General features: G+C 44.0%; 1 protein-coding gene across 3 annotated transcripts in view; it reads left to right on the forward strand.

Moving 5' to 3' along the window:
- ACSS2 (acyl-CoA synthetase short chain family member 2) overlaps nt 1–20,834 on the forward strand; it is a 44,577-nt gene extending 23,743 nt beyond the window's left edge. For 2 of the 3 annotated variants that reach the window (XM_025469818.3, XM_049100559.1), the window contains exons 3-19: nt 6,473–6,564; nt 6,760–6,863; nt 7,124–7,196; nt 7,480–7,555; nt 7,715–7,829; nt 8,680–8,718; nt 13,360–13,497; nt 14,442–14,612; nt 14,918–15,051; nt 15,245–15,377; nt 15,459–15,515; nt 15,703–15,783; nt 16,912–17,020; nt 18,552–18,620; nt 18,959–19,135; nt 19,737–19,811; nt 19,957–20,834. In XM_025469818.3, coding sequence (XP_025325603.1) covers nt 6,473–6,564; nt 6,760–6,863; nt 7,124–7,196; nt 7,480–7,555; nt 7,715–7,829; nt 8,680–8,718; nt 13,360–13,497; nt 14,442–14,612; nt 14,918–15,051; nt 15,245–15,377; nt 15,459–15,515; nt 15,703–15,783; nt 16,912–17,020; nt 18,552–18,620; nt 18,959–19,135; nt 19,737–19,811; nt 19,957–20,084 — 1,771 coding nt within the window. In that variant the 3' untranslated portion in view covers nt 20,085–20,834. The remainder of the gene's footprint in view (nt 1–6,472; nt 6,565–6,759; nt 6,864–7,123; nt 7,197–7,479; nt 7,556–7,714; nt 7,830–8,679; nt 8,719–13,359; nt 13,498–14,441; nt 14,613–14,917; nt 15,052–15,244; nt 15,378–15,458; nt 15,516–15,702; nt 15,784–16,911; nt 17,021–18,551; nt 18,621–18,958; nt 19,136–19,736; nt 19,812–19,956) is intronic. The other variant, XM_025469819.2, reaches the window with a different exon arrangement.
- The last annotated feature ends 197 nt before the right edge of the window (nt 20,835–21,031 follow it).

Consider the following 21,031-nt stretch of genomic DNA (forward strand, 5'->3'; position numbering starts at 1 on the left):
AGTGTAGCATGTGCCAATACGTCATTCCTTTTTATGATTCAGTCTTTGGAGTGTGCCTCCTCCCACCTCCTCCTCCAGCCCTTCTCCCTCTTCACCATGACTAAGGCAGGAGTGCCCAGAGGGGACATTAGTCTGCTAATTGGTAAAGCTATGTTGCTTCTACTCCCTGCTCCCTTGGTGAAAGGGAAAGTGACTTGAGGTTATACTTACATCTGAGTGCCTTATATTTGTGCAGTGCTTTATGAATAATAGAATACATGATTTCACATGATTTCTTAATTTTACATAAAGAATTTCAAAGTTGGAACAGCCTTAAAGGTCATACCAAATTTCAGAAAACATGAATCACATGGGTTGCTTATAAAATGAGAATTATAAGGCCCCCACTCCCTGGAGAATGATCTAGTAGGTGTCAGGGTTTCCCTGGCTCAATCTGTGCAGTCCTGTACTGCAGCTATGTGGGGTGGGGCCTTGCAATTTGCATTATTAACACTGCCTGACCATGCTTTGAGACACATTGGCCTTGCCTGGTCCCAACTATGTCTTGGAGTCTTCTCTTTGGTATCCCTGCATATCCCAGATTCTATATGATATCTTCACAGTTAGGAAGCTCCTGAAGGAGTACCTTCTATCATTGGACAGTTCTGACAGTTAGAAAGGCTTTCCTTACATTGAACTCTCCCAATTGACCCACCTCTTCATTTATTTTTTCTTAAGATTTTATTTATTTATTCATGAGAGACACAGAGCAAGGCAGAGACACAGGCAGAGGGAGAAGTAGGCTCCATGCAGGGAGCCCGATATGGGACTCGATCCTGGGTCTCCAGGATCATACCCTGGGCCGAAGGCGGCGCCAAACCCCTGAGCCACCCAGGCTGCCCAACCTCTTCATTTATAGTTACGTAACACGAGTCTACTTCTTTCCCATAACAATCCTTCAGGTTCATTCATTTATTCAGCAAATATTTACTGAGCACTGACCATATACAGGGTTTTTTGCAAGACACTGGGGATTCAGCAGTGAATAAGACCAACTTGGTCTGTGCCTTCAGGAAGCTTACAGTCTAGTAGGAGAGACAGTGTTGTGATGAAGAATAACAGGAAGGTCTGATGCTACTTAGAGTGATCTGAAACATGACATAGAGCAAACCATTTGAAGAACTGGGGGAAGAACATGGCATATTCTATCAGTCAGAAGACTGATAATGTGTTTGGAGCCTATTGAGTAGAATGGGACAATGGCACAAGATGAGTTGGAGAAGATACAATGCATAGAAGTCTGGAATTTCTTCTACATGTGATGAGAGCCACTAAAGTATTTTAAACAGAAGGTGATGTAATCTGGTTTGTTGTTAATAGATTATTCTGGATGATATATGGATTGGAAGAGGGTAAGAATGAAGTGGGAGACCAGTTTGGGTCTTGACCATCCAGGCAAGAGATGAAGGGGGTCTGAACCAGAGTGGAGGCAACAAAGATACAGATATTGAGACTTAGTTATCATGTATCTCATTATCTTCTCTTCTTCAGGCTAAACAGCTCAGTCCACTATATCCTCTGATAATAGGTTTGACTCTTTTTCTTATTTGGGTTTTTCTCCTCTGGAGGGTCTAACCCACCAGTTTAGATCTTGCCCTCTGTTTCTGTGAAGAATCTAGTTTTTTTCCCACCTATTCCCACCCCCCCCCCAGCTCTTTCCTCCAATCCTGTACCTTACTTTTCTGTTAGTCTAGGGAATTAAAATCTCCAATCCAATGACTGTCCCTCATATAAAGAGGGGAGTCCCAGTCTTCCCTATCATTAATCAATTACCAGGTTTTCTGCAATTCAATGATGAACCTTAAGTATTTATTGTGCCAGCTGAACTTGGAGGAAATTGAGAAGAAGAAGACATGATCCCTGCCCTCCAAGAACCCGAGATGTAATGGGAAATATAAAGCCCCAATAAATGTAATACAAGGTAGTATCAATAGATCACAAGGAAAGTGAGATCTTCCGTGCCAAACTCACCATGTGACTTCGAGCACATTAAATGGTCTCTTTGGATCCTTTTGGAGTTAGGAGACTAAACTGAATGTTCTTTTAAGAATTCTTAACATCCTAGAGGGCTTGGGAGCTTGCAGTAGGCCAGTATTCTATTCACCTCCTCCTCCTAATGAGGCAGGAGCCGAACCTGGTGTATATGTCAGAGAAAGAAGACACTGGAAGAAGTAAGATGCCTATATCAATTATGCATAGCTTGAGCCCAGAACTTGGAGAGGCATGTACACTGTGGGTGTGTGTGAATGTGTGTATAACTAGAAGTGGGCTCAAGTAGGCAGTTCTTGTGTAGGCTTGTGCTTATCTGTTCCTGTGTACTTTCTATGTACCAGACTCTATTCTAGATTCGAGGGATGTAGTAATGAACAAAACAGACAAGTTCTCTGTTACTGTGGAGCTTATATTCCAATGAAAGACACAGGTAATATACAAGCAAATAAAATACATGAGATAATTTCAAATAATGGAAAGTTATGTGAAGAAAATAAAACAATGATCTGCTGGAGTTTGGGGAAGGGCAAGCTGTGCACATAGGTGGGTATGTAAATGTGGTGCATATACTTGTAGATAGGTCCATGTTTGAGTCCTGGGTTCATATATTTCTCCTTATTTGTACCTCTCTGTGCAAATGGGCAGCTTTTATGCCTACAATGTTTTGTATATTAGCATATGTCATTTTGCACATATAAGTATGCACAGGTGAGCTGGTATGTGGCACACATGTGGGGACATTTTTGCATGGGTGTGTGGTATATGTTGGCATTTAGCCATAACTGAAGATGTTCTGAAGTTTCTGTGGCACTCACCAGTGGGCCAGTTAAGGAAATGGCTTTTTGCCTCTGGTATTCAGGGCCACTTGCCAGCTTCCTTTCTCTGTGTTCCTTTTCACTTTAGAGAGCTCTCTGTGCTTGGCTCCTCTAAGCCCTAGGAGGGCCAAGCCAAGGAAAGGATAGTAACTGACTCATCAAGCCAGGAGCTGGAAAGAGGCTTCTTTCTGTGTAATCTTCTGTGTAACCTCCAAGGCCTAATTTTCCCTGCTTGTCCCTGTCCTTCACATGATGAGGCAAAAGAGTCCCGCCTTGAAATGAGAAGACTTGAGGATCTATTCTTGGCTCTGCCACTTATTATTGTTTGACCTTGGCCAAGCTACTACATCTCTCTGGGCTTTAGTTATCTCCTTGAATACTCTGGGTAGTAAGGGAGCGCAATGGCCTGCAGTATTTAGGATGGGCTGGTACTGGTGCCAGAAGGAAAGGGGAAGGCATTCTGAGCAGGTGCAATGGCATCATCAAAAGCATAGAGGTCAGCTTTTGTGTGTAGGAAGCCAGGAGGAACCTAGTTAAAATAAAATTCAAACTTTTTACCATTGCCTACAAGGCCCCATGTGATCTAGCTGCTTCTTAACTCTCATTCTTAACTTTCTTCATTCTAGCTTCCTTACTGTTCTTTGAATAGGCCAAGCTCTTTACTGCCTGAGTGCCTTTCCAAATCTTGATGTTCTCTCTGCCCAGGATACTCTTCTCAAGAATTCATATAGTTGACTACTTCTCATTACTTGGGTCTTTTAGCTCAGTATCACCTCCCCAGAGGGAGGCCTTCTATGACCATTATTTAAAGTAGTTGTCCTCTAATGTTTATCAATATTTAAAATGCGGATATCCTTTGACCCAACAATTTCTTTTTCTTCCAACAATTTCATTTCTAATAATTCATTCTACAGATATATTTGCAAGTGAGTAAAATGACATTTGAATAAAGATATTTACTGAAACATTTATTTGTTAGATAAACTATGGCACATACAAACTGTGGAACATTATGCAGATGACAAAGAAAATGAACAGTACTGGGACGCCTGGTTGGTCAGCAGTTAAAGCGTCTGCCTTTGGCTCAGGGCGTGATCCTGGAGTCCTGGGATTGAGTCCCTGATCAGGCTTCCCTGTGGGGAACCTACTTCTCCCTCTACTGGTGTCTCTGCCTCTCTCTCTGTGTCTCTCATGAATAAATAAATAAATCTTTTTTTTTTTTAAGAAAATGAACAGTACTTTAAGTCTTGATGGAGAATTTTATCAAGGTATATTGTTGAATTTTTAAAAAAGCAAGATGATTGAGCTGTATACTTAAGATTCATGTAGTTTATTAGATGTATATTATACTCAATTAAAAAACACGATACAGAATAGTGTGTACTGTATACCATCATTTGTATAGAGAAAACAAAAATATATAAATAAATACATATATATAATGCTTATATAATAGATCTGTTCCATGGTTAAAACAGCTGTTTCCTACCTCTTCCCATCCATGCTTGGTTAGGGACTGAGGTGCTTATCTCTCTTCTGAACAGTATTAAAATTCAAAATTTTTAATTCAGTTTTTAAATTTCCATCTTCAGTGATATCTGAAGGATCTTATGAAAGATTCTAATAGTATAGTCTTCTTCTAAAGTAATTACCTTGGTCACTCCACATTAGTTCAGTTGCCCTGCAGTCTCTAACCTATTAGGGGTGGTCCTGTCAGCATATTGACTATTTCTGGAAAATTACACAACATAGTACCAACAGTGGTTGCCAATCAAGGCATGGGGTTAGGGAATAGAGGTGGGAGGGATACTTTTCATTACATATCTTTTTTTGTGGTACCATTTGTATATATGTATTACTTAAAAAAATCATAAAATTGAAAAAACACGCTGGGGGTCATTAAATCTTCACATATAGTCTTGAAAGTTCCTTAAGATATTTTTTTCAAAAGTATTTCCAGTCAGTCATTCATTATATCATTCTTTATATCCTTGATAATGCTTATGATCTGAAATTATTTGGCTGTGTTACTTATATACTTTTTGCATTGTCATTGGAATATAAGCTCCATGTTATCAGGGATCTTGCTTATCAGTGCTTATTTCTATACATATATACAACACATAGTAGTTGTCGAGGAAGCAAACATGAAGGAAACTAGGCTGAAGCCTAGGAAGGAATGCGAGGTGAAGCTGAAAAGGTAGACAGAACTCAGTTGATAAAGTGTAGTGATTTTGAACTTTATTTTTTATTTTTTTTAGAAGGAAGAGGAAGGGGCAGAGGGAGAGGGCAAGAGAGAATCTTAAGCAGGCTCCCCACCCAGCACAGAGCTTGACGTGGGGCTCAGACTCATAACCTTGAGATTATGACCTGAGCTGAAATCAAGAGTCAGACGCTTAACCAACTGAGCCAGTCAGTTGCCCCTAAAACTTTAAATGTGTATCAGAGGTGTGCCTGGAACGCACAGTCAGTTGAGCATCCGACTCTTGGTTTTGGCTCACGTTGTGACCTTGGGGTCATGAGATAAAGCCGTGTCAGCTCCACACTGAGCAGAGTCAGCTTGAGATTATTTCTTCCTCTACCCCTCTTGCTCATGATCTCTCTCTCTCTCTCTCTCTAATAGATAAATAAATCTTAAAAAAAAAAGAATTGGCAGCTGAATCGTTATACTTGTGTATATTTGTATATATACTTGTGTATATATTATACAAGTATAATCTTTATACTTGAATCTTTTTTTAAGATTTTATTTATTTATTCATGAGAGAGAGAGAGAGGCAGAGACGTAGGCAGAGGGGGAGAGAGAGAGAGAGAGAGAGAGAGAGGCAGAGACACAGGCAGAGGGAGAAGCAGGCTCCATGCAGGGAGCTTGATGTGAGACTGGATTCCAGGACTCCAGGATTACGCCCTGGGCCGAAGGCAGGCGCTAAACCGCTGAGCCACCCAGGGATCCCCTATACTTGAATCTTTATAGCTTGTAATAAAGAGGCAGATTCGTGGATGCTGTGATTCTGATTCAGTAGGTCTGAATTGGGGCTCTGTCTTTGAAGTTCCCTAGGTACAAGTGACCTGGAAATCTCACTTTGAATAACACCAATGCAGTCTTGACACTGTGCTCCAGAAGAATCACATCTGTAATATCATCTTTTTTTTTTTAAGATTTTATTTATTTATTCATGAGAGACACACAGAGAGGGTAGAGACACAAGCAGAGGGAGAAGCAGGCTCCATGCAAAGAGCCTGACGCGGGACTCGATCCCAGATCTCCAGGATCACGCCCTGGGCTGAAGGCAAGCGCTAAATTGCTGAGCCACCCAGGCTGCCCTCTCTTTTAATACATCCCTAGGATGGAAGAGAAAGGACCATCATCCCATTTTACCAACCTAAATGAGGCTCACAGATGGACAGTGCATTTTCCAATGACACACAGCTTGTGTATAAAGTATGCCTTAAAAGGCCAAAGTATCTGACCAGTCAGTTCAAGGTGTTATAGTAGACAGCTCACCCTCACAGGACATTCATAAGGAGTCTTGGTGTTCCTGAATGGATATGATGACTGTTCCTATTTTTTGTTTGGGGGAAGAGGTTATATTCCCTAATGGCTAATTCTTTCTGATGTATCTCAGGGAGGGCAATGAACCAGAGGAGACCACCCAGATCACATATCGTGAGCTTCTGGTCCAAGTGTGTCGATTCAGCAATGTTCTCCAAAAACAGGGTGAGTATGGGGGTATGAGAAGGGGGCTGGAGGGTCCTGTCTTGGGGTATTTGAGGACTTGGGGGAAGTAGACAAGGAATGGATGGAATGTAGTAATAGGGTCAGCTGTGGGGAGGAAGGGCAGTAGCTGAACAAGAAGAAGCAGGTAGCAGCAGGAAGTGTCCATGGTGCATGATCTGTGTCCTTTATTTGCAGGCATTCGGAAGGGTGACCGAGTGGCCATCTACATGCCCATGATACCAGAACTCGTGGTGGCCATGTTGGCCTGTGCCCGCCTTGGGGCTCTGCACTCTATTGTGGTAGGAATTTGGACTGGAAAAAGATACCTAGTAGGGGATGGGAAGGGATGGGGCTCTGGAGAAGTAGGTTGGGCCTGGATGCTAGAGGACCTTAAGAACCAGACTAAGAAGTTTAGATTTGTGTCATAAGTTCCATATCAGTTATCCAGTTTCTTCTAGAACCATAACCTAGAAATCCTGAAGGTTTTATGAATGTCTCCTTTCCTGGTTTATTTAATTCCTAGGTCCTCCTCTCCCTCAGTTTTTCTTCCTTTTCCTAGTTTGCAGGCTTCTCTGCAGAGTCTCTATGTGAACGGATCCTGGATTCCAGTTGCAGCCTTCTTATTACTACAGGTGACTAATTCTCTCACCCCTTTTCCAGAACTTCCACACCTGAAGTTTTGGTCTCTAATCAGCTAGTTGATATTTGCGACTGCTCAGCATAGAGGGTAGGGACTGCCTACCCTTATCTCCTGATTCCATCTCACCTGACCCTCTGTCAGCTCAAATCAATTGGAAGAGCCAGAGTCAAGAGACCTACCTCAGGAAGGGCTCCATGAACACTGTGCTCACTAGGGATAAGGGACTAGGAGTGTGGTGCCTTCCTAAGGCCTGGAATGTTTATTGCTCCCCAAAGATGCCTTCTACAGGGGGGAAAAGCTTGTGAACCTGAAGGAACTGGCTGATGAGGCGCTGGAGAAGTGTCGGGAGAAGTAAGTGTGTTTGGTTGGTTGGCTACTGCTCTGGGTTAACTGGTATTTTCCCCTGTACCAGATTCCCTTTGTCCCTTCTATCCTAGATGGACATGGGTGGGTCCTGCCAAATTCTCTCTGAGCCAACCAGCTACCATTTCAGGTTTCTCCTTCTTCTAGGGGTTTCCGAGTGAGATGCTGCATTGTGGTCAAGCACCTGGGGCGGGCAGAGCTGGGCACAGGTGACTCTCCCAGCCAATCCCCCCCCATTAAGAGGCCATGCCCAAATGTGCAGGTGAGTCTGGTACTCCTATGCTTTCCTCCAGGTTGAAATTGGCCCAGGAAGTTCTTTATGTGCTTCATTTCCTTATCATAATGTTGAGAGCATCTGGGAGCAATCCTAGGAATGCCTCCTCTGGCAGGGCTGGTAGGGAGCTGGGGGACTTTGACCTCGAGTGTCAATAGGGAGCCCCTCATCCTTGGGAACCTAGCATGAGAGATTGTAAGGGGACTCTATGCTGATTGGGGTATCCTGATGGGCACAGGGGACCCTCAGGGCTTGGGCTTGGGTTAGAAATGGGCTGACTTAATCAACTATCTTCAATTTTAAAAAAAGTAAGGAAAAAGAAAGGAAGGAAGAAAGGGAGGGAGGGAGGGGATGATTTGGGTGACTATGTGTACTGGTATCTGTCTTGGAATGGGCTACTTTTGTGGTCTCCCCCCCCCCGCCCCCCGCCATGGAAGGACCAGGATTTGGCCCTCAAGATATAGCCCTTATTAGCTTTGGATCCAGCACTTTTAGTGAAAATGGTGGAAAAGCCCAAAGGTCTGAGGGCCATGAAGGATGAAAGCTCCAGGGTCCAGAAGGAAAAGGGTTCCTGAGATTCTGTGACTTGAGGGGGCCCCAAGTGGTCACAGGGCTAGAGAGACTGTAGTCTAGCCTAGGGAGATTAGAGATTCCAGTGAGCATTAGGGGTTCTAAGTGTATAGAGATTGGGAACAAGATCAAGAAAATGTAGGCTAGGAGGACCAGTAAGAGGGGAGCCTACAGAAAAGGCAGCAGAGACTTGGGACACACTGACCCTTCCCTCTTACTACCCTATAATCAGACCCTGCTCACCACCCTTTCAATGGGCTCTTAACAGGGTAAGCTGAAAGAGAAACCCAAGCGCATCTGGCCCCAGGTATCCACCTCTGCACTGCCTTGGGTACTGCTTCTCTGCGTGCTTGTCTGTGTTTCCATCTGCTCTTTGCCTGTTTTCCCCATTGAGGTGGCTGCCAGACCTAACCCCTTTCTTTCTGCCCCTGGGTCCTTTGCTATCTAAGTTACTCTGAAGGGTCATGAAACAAAATGCCTGTTGCTATCTCTCTGAACTGGCATAGAGCATGAACCTCAGAGAGCTAGCAACAAGGCATCCCATTGCACTCTGCTGTTTAGGACCTTTGTGGGAGAGAGGACCAAGTAACTTGTCAGAAAGTTTTTACTGTGTACTTAGGTGGAGCAGAGCCCTAGAAGATAAGAGTAGAGTGAGTAGAGGAGGTACAGAACTTGACCTTGAGAATTCACCATCAAGTTGGGGACTTAGATATATATCACAAAGGAAAACCTCAATTTTATATAGGACAATAGAGAAGAAGATCCCTAAATACATTTATATATTACTTTGAGATTTATAAACAGCACATAAACTCTCTGATATAATTAAATGCTAGGTTGAATAAAAATTACTTTGTAGGTGGTTCTAAGATGTGAGATTCTTAAGTGGGGGCTCAAAGCAGATTAGAATAGAGAAAGGCTGGGCTTGGAGTCCAGAGACAGATTTTTAGCTGTATGTCCTTGAACAAGTCGCTTCTCCTCTCTGAGTTTCAGTTTCCTTATCAACAATGGAGAGATGATAATACATGCTTAAAAGAAAACTACTTCCTTTATTAAAACAGAACATAAAACCCATTATTCCTCTGATTTTTGCCATCCTCATAAGGGTGTCTTACTCTGAATCTTCTATGATTAACCTCTTCAGTAAATATTATCTTTTTTCTCTGTTCTCATAGCATGGTGGAGACAGATTTGATTCCCAAGGAACATTACTTTCCTTTTAAGTCAGGCAGAGACCTAAGATTACTCTTGAAAGATGTAACATAACAAACTCAGTGGTTAGAATATAGACTCTGGAGCCAGACTACTTGGGTTCAAATCCTAGCTTTTCAAATGCTACTGTAGAAGCTTGGACCAACTACTTAAGTTCTCTTGCCTCAGTTTCCCCATCTGTAGAAAAAGGATAATAACTGTACCTACCTGATAGGGTTTTGTCTATAAGGTATTTGGTACAAAGTAACTACCCTATTAATGTTAGCTTTTATTTCTTTTAACATAGCAGACAGCCTGGCATTTCTAAAAGGGAAACCAGAAAAGAAATAAACTCCCATAATTCTTTTTTTTAAAGATTTTATTTATCATTTATGAGAGAGACACACACACACACAGAGGCAGAGACACAGGGAGAGGGAGAAGCAGGCTCCACACGGGGAACCCGATGTGGGACTCAATCCTGGAACTCCAGGATCATGCCCTGAGCAGAAGGCAGACACTCAAATGCTGAGCCACCCAGGTGTCCCAAACTCCTATAGTTCTTTTTTTTTTTTTTTTTAATTTTTATTTATTTATGATAGTCACACAGAGAGAGCGAGAGAGGCAGAGACACAGGCAGAGGGAGAAACAGGCTCCATGCACCGGGAGCCCGATGTGGGATTCGATCCCGGGTCTCCAGGATCGCGCCCTGGGCCAAAGGCAGGCGCCAAACCGCTGCGCCACCCAGGGATCCCACCAAACTCCTATAGTTCTTAATACTAGAAACCTTTAGCCACAGGCTCCTGGATTTTTGTTTCTTGGAGGTGAAAATAATCAGTTACCAAAAAACCCAAAGACCGTAGGAATAGGCTTACAAAGTCCAGGTTTATTGGTCTGATAATTGCAGTCAAAACTGCAGAAGTCTTGGGAGAGCTCCTCATCCCAACATCCTTAAGCATTCATCAAGGGAAGGCCTGGCACAATTTGGAGGTACTCTCCTCAATCATGTCACCTATGGGCTTCCTCATATTCCGATCTCACACCTGGCAGTTGCCCTCCCTGAGGATATCCTGTTCCAAGGACAAAGACCAACTCTATTCTTATTTCAGTAAATTAAATCTTCCTGGTTCAAAGCTGTGGGGCCCTCATAGACACACACCCAATTCATAACTAATGTTTGCACCATTAATTGAGCTCAACCTGCTTCCTGGTGCTAGTTATCAGTTCCACACCTGGGGTACTGGCCCTTCTCGCCCACATACCCACAAGGGAAATAGTTTTTTAAGATTACGAGAATACCCTTATTGCCACAGCATAACTATGCTTTGCCCTTATATGTACCTAGTGCCTTTTCTATGACAATTCAAATCAGTACTGAGGACCATTTCCCCAAAGCAATATTGATACTCTTTTTAAATACATTAAGGCCCTCAAGTAGATCATTTGGCAGGAAAAAAAGTATTGATGTGTCAATGTATGTATAGATCCGTATGTCTATTCTGCTAAAAAAAAAAAAAAAAAAGTGTGTTTTAGTATTTTTTAGCTCTTGGGCAACCTCTTTCTCTTCTTTCTTTTTCTTCTTCTTTTTAATGGTGCCTTGGTCTGGACTTGTCATTCTTTTTTTCTTTTCTTTTTTTAAGATTTTTTTATTTATTTGAGAATGAGAGACGGGGAAAGAGAGAGCCTGTGAGTAGGAAGAGTAGCAAAGGGAGAGAATCTTGGAGCAGGCTCCATGCTGAGCCTGACGTGGGGCTCAATATTGATCCCATGACCCATGAGATCATGATCTGAGCCAAAACCAAGAGTCTGACCCTTAACTGACTTAGCCACCCAGGATCCCCTGGGTTTGTCATTCTTAATAATGTTTATGTGACAGACACTTCAAATTCTCTAAATTAAGGGGTAGATAGTACAGAAAGAAGAGAGTGATTGGAGTCATTTTATAATTTATCAAGGTATATGTTTAACACTTTGGGATTTCTTTTTTTGCAACCAAATATATACAGAATAATTTAGCATATAGCCATATAATGGGAATAGGGAGTAGGGTGTTTCTCTTACATTATCATGTCTACCTGCCAGCCAGGGCCATTGAACATACAAGAAACTAATGAATATGAAAGGGTTTTGTGATGGCTAAAGCAAACCCAAAACAGTTCCTATTTTCACACCCTTGAATTTATTTCCCAGAGGAGTTCAGTGGAACTGAACTCACTTCTATCCTCCTGACATCATTCTTTCCCACCCCACAGGACAATTCAAGTTATGATATTTACTATCTAATCCCTTTTCTTTTGATGTTCCCCAAATCCTGTGAGACCATTAAGGAAAGAATGACTATCCTCATTTTAAAAAGGACCAACTTGAGGTAAAGTGACTTGCCCATGGTCATATATAGCTAGGAAGTGGCCGAACTGGGACTGAGATCCAGTGCAATTTTTGGACAAGTTCAGGGAATCCCACCTTCCTTCAGTACAGAGTAGACTCTGAAAACTGGCTGTTCAAAGAGGTGATATAACTAGGAAGGTAACATAAAGACTCCTAACTCTGGGAAACGAACTAGGGGTGGTGGAAGGGGAGGAGGGCGGGGGGTGGGGGTGAATGGGTGACGGGCACTGAGGGGGGCACTTGACGGGATGAGCATTGGGTGCTATTCTGTATGTTGGCAAGTTGAACACCAATAAAAAATAAATTTATTATTAAAAAAAAACTAGGAAAGTAAAATAACTTCAAGGAGAGGTTAGAAAAATTTCAGGAGGACAGATCCAGAAGTAGTAATCAAAAATACTCTAGTATAGGAGGACATCCTTCTACCGGGAGAAGAAGTCATATTGGTCCTTTTCCACCAACTTAAAGTAGGTTTTCTGCTGAATGGAGCCTTAAGCAAATATCTCTATAGGAAACCTATTGGTTGCCAGTAGTGTGAAAGTGGGGGTAGAGCTGCAGGTAGGAACCTGCAGATGTGGATGAGGTCTAGACATTCAGGAAAAGGTGCTTGGATTAAAAGCTGTTGACTATTTTCAATACTAACAGGGCCAGGCGCCCGCTTCACCTGCAGGCTCTGACTAATTTTGCATTTCTGAATTGGGTGGTGTCCGCATCCCTGCTGATAAGCCACTAGCTTCCTAAGTACATATGTTTGTATGTAGGCCTGTGTGTGTGTATTCATTCATCCAACAAAAATTTACAGGGTGTGTATTAAGTGCCAGGCATTTTGCTAGGTGTTGGGGATAAAAAAAAAAAAAAAAAAAAAAGAAAAGAAAAGAAAAAGACAGCATGCACTGCACTCATAGAGGTCACTATCTAGTTGAGGAGACAGTAGTGAAGCAAACAACTAAATAACTGGAAATATGTGCTGTATGGGAAGGAAATATGGTACAGTGATCAAGAATAATAGCGGGGGGGGGGGTTGGGAATCTACCAGATATTGTTCAGGGAAAGAAGCCCTCTACAAAGGTGACATTTAAGCTAAGAACTGAAGAATGATAAGGGACCAACCAAGGTGCCATCCTCATACTGACACTATGTAAGGGATGCTCTGGAGCAGGGTGTTAGCTGTTCTGAAGCTAACCCAAGAAGCCTGCTGTTCTGCTCCTGTTCTCTGTCACATTCCACCCTCACATTTCCCTCCCTCCTCCCAGCAACTCTACCTGACAGCACTTCCCCCAACCCCAGGTGTCAGGTAGGTGTGTCTCTGTTCCTCTCTTGAGCTGTTCACAGTTCTTTCCTGCCCATTCCTGTCTTCTTAACCCTGCAGATCTCCTGGAATCAAGGAGTTGATTTGTGGTGGCATGAACTCATGCAAGAGGCAGAGGATGAGTGTGAGCCTGAGTGGTGTGATGCAGAGGACCCACTCTTCATCCTGTACACCAGTGGCTCCACAGGGAAACCCAAGGCAAGTGTGTGTGTGTGTATACTGTGTTCTTAACCCTAAGAAGTGAATTTCTGAAAAAGCATATGATGATATGACTTTTACTTAATAATCCTGAGTTTCAAAACTGTCACATTACCTTTTCTAAATCAAATTAAGACATAAATCCTCAGCCACTAGATTGTGAGGCTCCAGGGTGAGACAATTCAGGTGGGGGCTTTCACACCCCAGAAAAGGAAAAAAGGATCAGTTCATATGTCTAACTTCAGTGTTCTTGCCCATGCCCACGTGGTTTGATTGAAGGAGAGCTGCACTGTGAACTCAAGGCCAGGGGTAGGCTAGGACCCTTCTTGGGGCCCTAGGCTAGAAGCTCTTAGAGTTCAGTTCCTTTCACAAGCCACACTACTAACATCTCATTCTTCCCAGGGCACAGTGTGGGGGCCAGAAACAAAACTCTGACTCCTGTATTGACTTAAAAGATATATCACCCTATCTTCCACTCACATCATCCCTAAATTCTTACTCTCTGTATGTTTGAGTATCTCTCAGTGAGGCTTTCGAAGCATATTTTTTGCCTCTCTTTCCAAGGGATGGGGTATTGGTAGACTAAGCAAAGAAGATTATTTTTTTTCTCACTCTCACTCTGTCAATGTGTAATTGACTATGTGTGCATAAATATACAACAAAGACACTCTTAGATGTGAATGCTCTAGAAGTGTTCATGTGTATAAGAGTGATTCAAGTAGCCCATCTTAGGGTGTGGATATGAATGATGACTGACTCTGCATGTATATGGTGTGTGAGATGGGAACATGGAGAAAATGGGTTAGAATAGAGATGCATACTATATGAAAGGGGTGCTGGCAGGGCCAGAATCTCAGGAGGATCTTCTTCTAGCTCTACCCAGCATACATTTGTTGGTCTGTGGAAATGAGCCCAAGGCCCACAAGGTTAAATTCTTCCTCCAGGGTGTGGTACACACTGTTGGGGGCTACATGCTCTATGTGGCTACGACCTTCAAGTACGTGTTTGACTTCCACGCGGAGGATGTATTCTGGTGCACAGCAGACATTGGCTGGATTACCGGCCATTCCTACGTCACCTATGGGCCACTGGCCAATGGTGCCACCAGTGTTTTGGTGAGAAGGGAGCTGGGACTCATGGCTACTTGGCCTAGTTAGGGGTGGACAAGATGATCCTAGGTGACAGTCTTCCAAGGCCACTTGATCTAGAGACAGGGGGCTTACACAATGACCTGTTCCCTGGGGAAAGAGGAGTTCTGAGGGGGTTGTATATACTGAGGAAGAAGGTCTCTTGGCTTATCTGTAAGGGAATGAAGACATGGCTATGTCCAAAAGGGCAAAATACTGAGCCTGAGGGTATGGTAAGGGAATTGAAGGACTGTTGGGAAGGACTGGGAATGATTAGCCTTCACTGGGGTCAGTTTGAGGGGATTCCCACATACCCGGATGTGAGCCGCCTATGGAACATCGTGGACAAGTACAAGGTGACCAAGTTCTACACAGCACCCACAGCTATCCGCCTGCTTATGAAGTTTGGAGATGAGCCTGTTACCAGGTGAGACCCCCTCCCAGTTGCTGCCCTATGGGTGTCCTTCAGAGCTAGGTGCTGGCCTTTGTGTACAGACTTTTCCATTCCATTGTTCCAACTCCTTGGTGTAGAATAGGGGAGGGGGCAGAAGAGCCTGGGCATGTCTTCCTGGTTCTCAGTGTCCTCAGAGCCTTTCTTCCTCCCCACTCCCCTGCCCAAGGCATAGCCGGGCATCCTTACAGGTGCTAGGCACAGTGGGTGAACCCATTAACCCTGAGGCCTGGCTGTGGTACCACCGAGTGGTGGGTGCTCAGCGCTGTTCCATCGTGGACACCTTCTGGCAGACAGAGACAGTGAGTAAAGGATTCAGAAGGCTGGGGCTCAGGGACAGTGTGGGAAGACTGACTCAAACCCCCAATCTCTGACTTCTACAGGGTGGCCATATGCTGACTCCCCTCCCTGGTGCCACACCAATGAAACCTGGTTCTGCTGTGAGTGAAGCTCCTTTGGCTGATCCTATGCTAGGCAGGAGTAGAGTCTCTGGCCTAGGTGGAGGGTGGGGGACTAGACTAATATATGTGTGAAGAACCTGGGGCTCTGGGGGTCCTTAAGAGAGGTAGAATTGAGTCACAGTTGCCTCATTCTTCTCCTTAAGTCCTGTTTCCTGTTTGCTTCTAGACCTTTCCATTCTTTGGTGTAGCTCCTGCAATTTTGAATGAGTCTGGGGAAGAGTTGGAAGGTGAAGCTGAAGGTTACCTGGTGAGGCTCTGACCCTTGGATGTCTTTGAGGAGTTGGGAGGAAAGAGTACAACAAGGGATGCTGTACTTTGCTTCAGAGTTTAGAACCTTATTTCCACTGGTAGGTGCTTATGGCTAAAGCTCCATGGTTGAGGGTTTATCCTCTGTGAAACCCTGGAGGAAATCCTTCTGGATACTTAGCCTGCTTGTCTGCCTTTTGGCCCACTTTGGCTCTTAAGGGCTCTGCTCAAAGATTCCTGATGATGCCTTTTTGGATCCAGAAGACTTAGTGCTAACTCTTCCTTTGACAAACATTCTAGTGTGAAAGGAGTCTTCATAACATAGTAGAAAATCATATAGGCTCCAGAGTCAGCCTGCTTGGATTTAAATCCTAGCTCCTCCTCTTCTGTGACCTCAGATAGGTTGCCTAACCCCGTTGAACCTAAGTTTCATTTGTAAAACAGGGTTATATAGTACCTGTATCTCAAGTTGCTGGATCAATTAAATTAGATAATCCGTGTGAAGGCAGAACCTAACAGTGTTTAACAAATGTTAGCTGTTATGATTTTTGTACTAGTACTTGTAGGAAGTACAGCCCCCGCCCTCCATCCCACTTTACTTTTACTAGGAGCAAGTTAGTAATAAGGACTTAAATCCAGGCTTTCTGACTCTTAGCCTAGAATTTCATCCATCTCATCAATCTACTGCCACAGGATGTTATTGAGTGGGGCAATAATTACTTATTCATTTTTATTTGATTTTTTTCATTTGTATCACACTGGACTTGGTTTCCTGAGGAGACTCAAATTTACTAAATGCTTATCACTAACAGAACATTGTACTAGACAACTTCCACATACCATTAATTCAGTCCTCACAAGTAACTTTGAGAGGTTGAGATTATTTTCTCTGATTTACAGAAGAGTATCTGAAGCTTAGAAAGGTAAAGTTACTAACCTGAAGTCACACAGTTAGTAAGTGGCAGAGCTGGGATTCTTAGCCTGGATTGTCTATCTCCAAAGCCTGTACTTTGTCCTACTTCTCAGGAAGGACATTCAGGCCATTTATCCTCAGGTTGGGCAAAACTGTGATTGTCTTCCAGTTTGACAGTGTAGCAGATATGACCACTGTGCCTCTCTCACTCCCTAGGTGTTCAAGCAGCCCTGGCCTGGAATCATGCGCACAGTCTATGGGAACCATGAACGCTTTGAGGCGACCTATTTTAAGAAGTTCCCTGGTTACTATGTGACAGGAGATGGTGAGCCCTGGCTATCTCCCCTTCCCATATCTCCCATCTCGACATGTACTTTCCCTTTCCATTTTTAGGAAGAATTGGTTAGGGGTGAAGAAAAACAGAGGAACATATTCTATGTGTCAGTGACTAATATCCAGGTAGAGATTTAAAGAAGACTATAAGAACAGGAATGAGTGTTGCATGGAGGGTCTCAGCATGGTACCACCTGATATATGAGGATGGTTCTTGCTTCCATTGTTCCTGTGCTAAAAGAAATGGGCATGTAGCAGTGTGAATTACTGTCATATGGATCCTGATGTCTAGAACCTATATTTGCCCATGACTCTATCCACCAGTCCATTCAGCCACAGCTATTTATTGAGCACCTACTATGTCTGGCACAGATCTAAACTCAAGGGATAGTGCCATGAATAAGGTAAGCATGGGGCTTATATTCTGGTAGGGGAGACAGACAATAGATTCAGCAAATGAGTAAATAAGCTTACCTTAGTGACAAATGCTATTAAGAAAAATACACAGGGTAACAGTATAAAGAATGTCTGCAGGAATGGCCACCATACGTGGGATGGTGAGAGGCGGCTTTTTGGAAGTGATATTTGACCAGAGCCCTCCAGGGTGAGGAGGGGAGGCATGGGAAAATCTGGAGTAAGAGTGAGTATTCTGTACAGAGACACCAGCTTGAAATATCTGAGGAACAGACTGAAGCCTGTGTGGCTGACATGTAGTGAACAAAGGGAAGAATGTTACGTGAAGTTGGAGAGGTAGATAATGTGGGGCCTTGTGGGCCATGATAAGGACTTTGGATTTTATCCAGTGTACAGTGGGGGAGACCTTTTGGGCCTGTAAGCAGAGAAGTGATAAGAACAAATTTATTGTTTGGAAAATAACTTCGATTTACGGAGAATAGACTTTAGGTGAGTATATTAGTTATCTATTACCAATGGAAAAAATTACCCCCAAACTTGGCAGCTTAAAACAACAAATTAAAATTCCTGAGGATCAGGACTTTGTGAGTGGCTTTGCCAGTAGTTCTCATTTAGAGTCTCTCATGGGCTTCATTGAAGCTGCTGGTTGGGGCTGCAGTCATTTGAAGGTTTGACTGAGCCTGGAGGCCATACTTCAAGCTCACTCGTGTGGCTGTTGGCAGGACACCTCAATTCTTCACCATGTGGGCCTTTTCATAGGGCTACTCATGACATATGGCAGCTGACTTCCCCCAGAGCAACTCATCTGAGAGAATAACCATGGTATCTTTTCTATAGTGTAATCTCAGAAATGACATACCGTCACTTCTGCCAAATTCTGTTGATCACACAGACTAACCCTAGTACAATGAGAAAGAGAACTACACAGGAGTCTGCATATCAGAAAGTGGAAATCAGCATAGCTATCTTGGAGCCTGGCTACTACGGGGGCAAGTGTAGAAGCAGGAAGACTTATTAGGGGGCTATTAGTGGGTGTAGCAGTTTGGTAACGTGGATCATATATCCTACTGTGGGATATTTATTATATTGTGCATTTCTTCTCTTTCCAGGCTGCCGGCGGGACCAGGATGGCTATTACTGGATCACTGGCAGGATTGATGACATGCTGAATGTATCAGGTGAGGGCCAGGGACCATTTTCCCTTCTTATCAGCATCCTCTCTCAGCAAAGTCCCAGCCAAAGCCTTCCAAGACAGCCAGGATGTCGTCTGGCCAAACCATGCTTGGAGTGTGGCATTAGGTTCTGGGTACAGGTTTTGGAAGAAGAGTGATAAACACTGGAATGTGCCTAGAGGAGGCGAACGGGGAGGTTGGGACAACTGAAGCAGGTCGTGTGAGGCATAAATGAAGGGGCTTCCCCACTTGACCAGCCTAGGACTGCCCTATAGGCTTAGATGGAACAGGGGCTGGGGTAGAAGTTGGGCTCTCTCTGATGGCGCTTCCTTTCCCTTGATAAGGACATCTGCTGAGCACAGCAGAGGTGGAATCAGCACTTGTGGAACATGAGGCTATTGCAGAGGCAGCTGTGGTCGGCCACCCTCATCCTGTGAAGGGCGAATGCCTCTACTGCTTTGTCACCCTGTGCGATGGCTACACCTTCAGCCCCACCCTCACCGAGGAGCTCAAGAAGCAGAGTGAGGAGCCTCCTTAAGCAGGGACTATAGGGTCTGTCCTCATGGCCCAGTTACCACAGCAAGTTGTTGGGGAGAAGCAAGAGCAAGCTGCAAACTACAAACAGATCCCAGGGGACCATAGGGGCTTAATGTCCTCTTGCCACTCAGTCTCCACTAGTCTCTCTACTAGGATACTAATGGCTGACATTTATAGAATTCTCTGTGCCACCACTGGGCTAAGTGCTTTAAATGCATTAATTCATTTAATCCCTATAATCATGCTGTGAAATAGATCCTATTGTTACTCTCATCCTAAAGATGAAGAAATTAAGGTTCAGAGAAGTTAAATCCCTTGCCCAAGGCCACACTGGTAGTAAAGTGGGATTTAAACTCTAGCAGGCTGATACTTAGAGTTTGAGTTCCATGAAAATAGATGAAGATAAAATGAGATAGTAAAAGACAATGTGTTAAAAAGAGAGAAAGACAGGCAGTGACTCTAAGAATGACTCTGTGGTCAGGGACTTGAAAGGGAAATAGATGGGAAACAAAGCCATCTCTACCTTGGTTTTTGGGAGCCTGGTTAAGGGTACTGAAGAAATGCTTAATGATTTGTTGGTTACAGTTAGAGAAAAGATTGGCCCCATTGCCACTCCGGATTATATCCAGAATGCACCTGGCTTGCCTAAAACCCGCTCAGGTATGTTCTCAGAGGCCTCAAGGGATTGGGTTTGGGATTGGGCAAGGCCTACTGGTGGTGTAGTGTGTGTGGATGGAAGCCTTTTTGGCAGGGCTGGAGTGGGTCAGTGTTATTACCAGGTAACCAGAAGGCTGTGGTCCCCCAGGGAAAATCATGAGGCGGGTGCTTCGGAAGATTGCTCAGAATGACCACGACCTGGGGGACACATCTACTGTGGCTGACCCAACTGTCATCTGCCAGCTCTTCAACCATCGCTGCCTGACCATCCAGTAAACAAGACCTTACCCTTTACCCAGGCTTCCCCTGCTTGGCTTTCCAAAGTTTTGTCCACTCTCCCTGCCCCTATCCAGGAGTGCTGAGGGCCAGTGCTGACCCATGCCACCCTTGACCAGCTGTCTGGGACCGAGGACCAGCTTTGCTCTTGGGTGGAGGCGACTTCCTGTGGCTGCCAGATAGATGAGATGTGGCACAGGTTAGCCTCAGGTTGCTGTGCCCCTAGACTATAGGAGCCCTTGGAGCCCAGAACAGGAACTTGAAGGCCACATCCCTTACCCAAATTAAGTATGCAGAGGGCAAGTGAAGGTTGACTGAAACAGGGAGGCAGCTTTGTAATCTATGTCAGCTCTCTCAGGAAGCACCAGTATTTATCTTGGGTATACATTTGCCCTTAGAAACTCCTGTTTGTGAGTCTCAAAACAACTGATTATTATTTTTTTGAATACTTTGCTGCTGCTTTTCTGGATCTGAATTCCCTTTTGTGCCAGATGGCAGTGCTTGTCTGCCCACTTGCTTCAGGGGATATACAGACAGGTTATTTCTAGAGGGTTTTCAGATTACCTGCTTCTTTGCTGGAGTAAATGTTTTGTTCCAAGGCCAGAAGAGCTTATCTTCCTTGTCCTCTGTTCCCACCCTTCCATGAACAATCATGCCCATAAGAGACACTCTCAGATGAAACTCTTCTTTTCTTGCCATAGTCATGCTCAGGCTCTGTGGTTGTAGGAATAAAGTCTGTGACTTTAAGAAGGCGGTGACTTATTTTCTTAAGTATCTTACAGACTATATGCTTACTAGTTGCTCTGATTTGTGTGGGGGATGGGGAGGCGAGTGGTTTTTCTCAGGAATACACCAATATCCTTCCAGAACTTTTGGTTTGGGCAGATCTAGGCAGGGTTTCACTCATAGGCACTTTGGCAAGCTCCTGAATTAAGCAGGAAAGCAAC

Source organism: Canis lupus, chromosome 24 (assembly GCF_003254725.2).
Source record: "Canis lupus dingo isolate Sandy chromosome 24, ASM325472v2, whole genome shotgun sequence".
Classification (NCBI taxonomy): domain Eukaryota; kingdom Metazoa; phylum Chordata; class Mammalia; order Carnivora; family Canidae; genus Canis; species Canis lupus.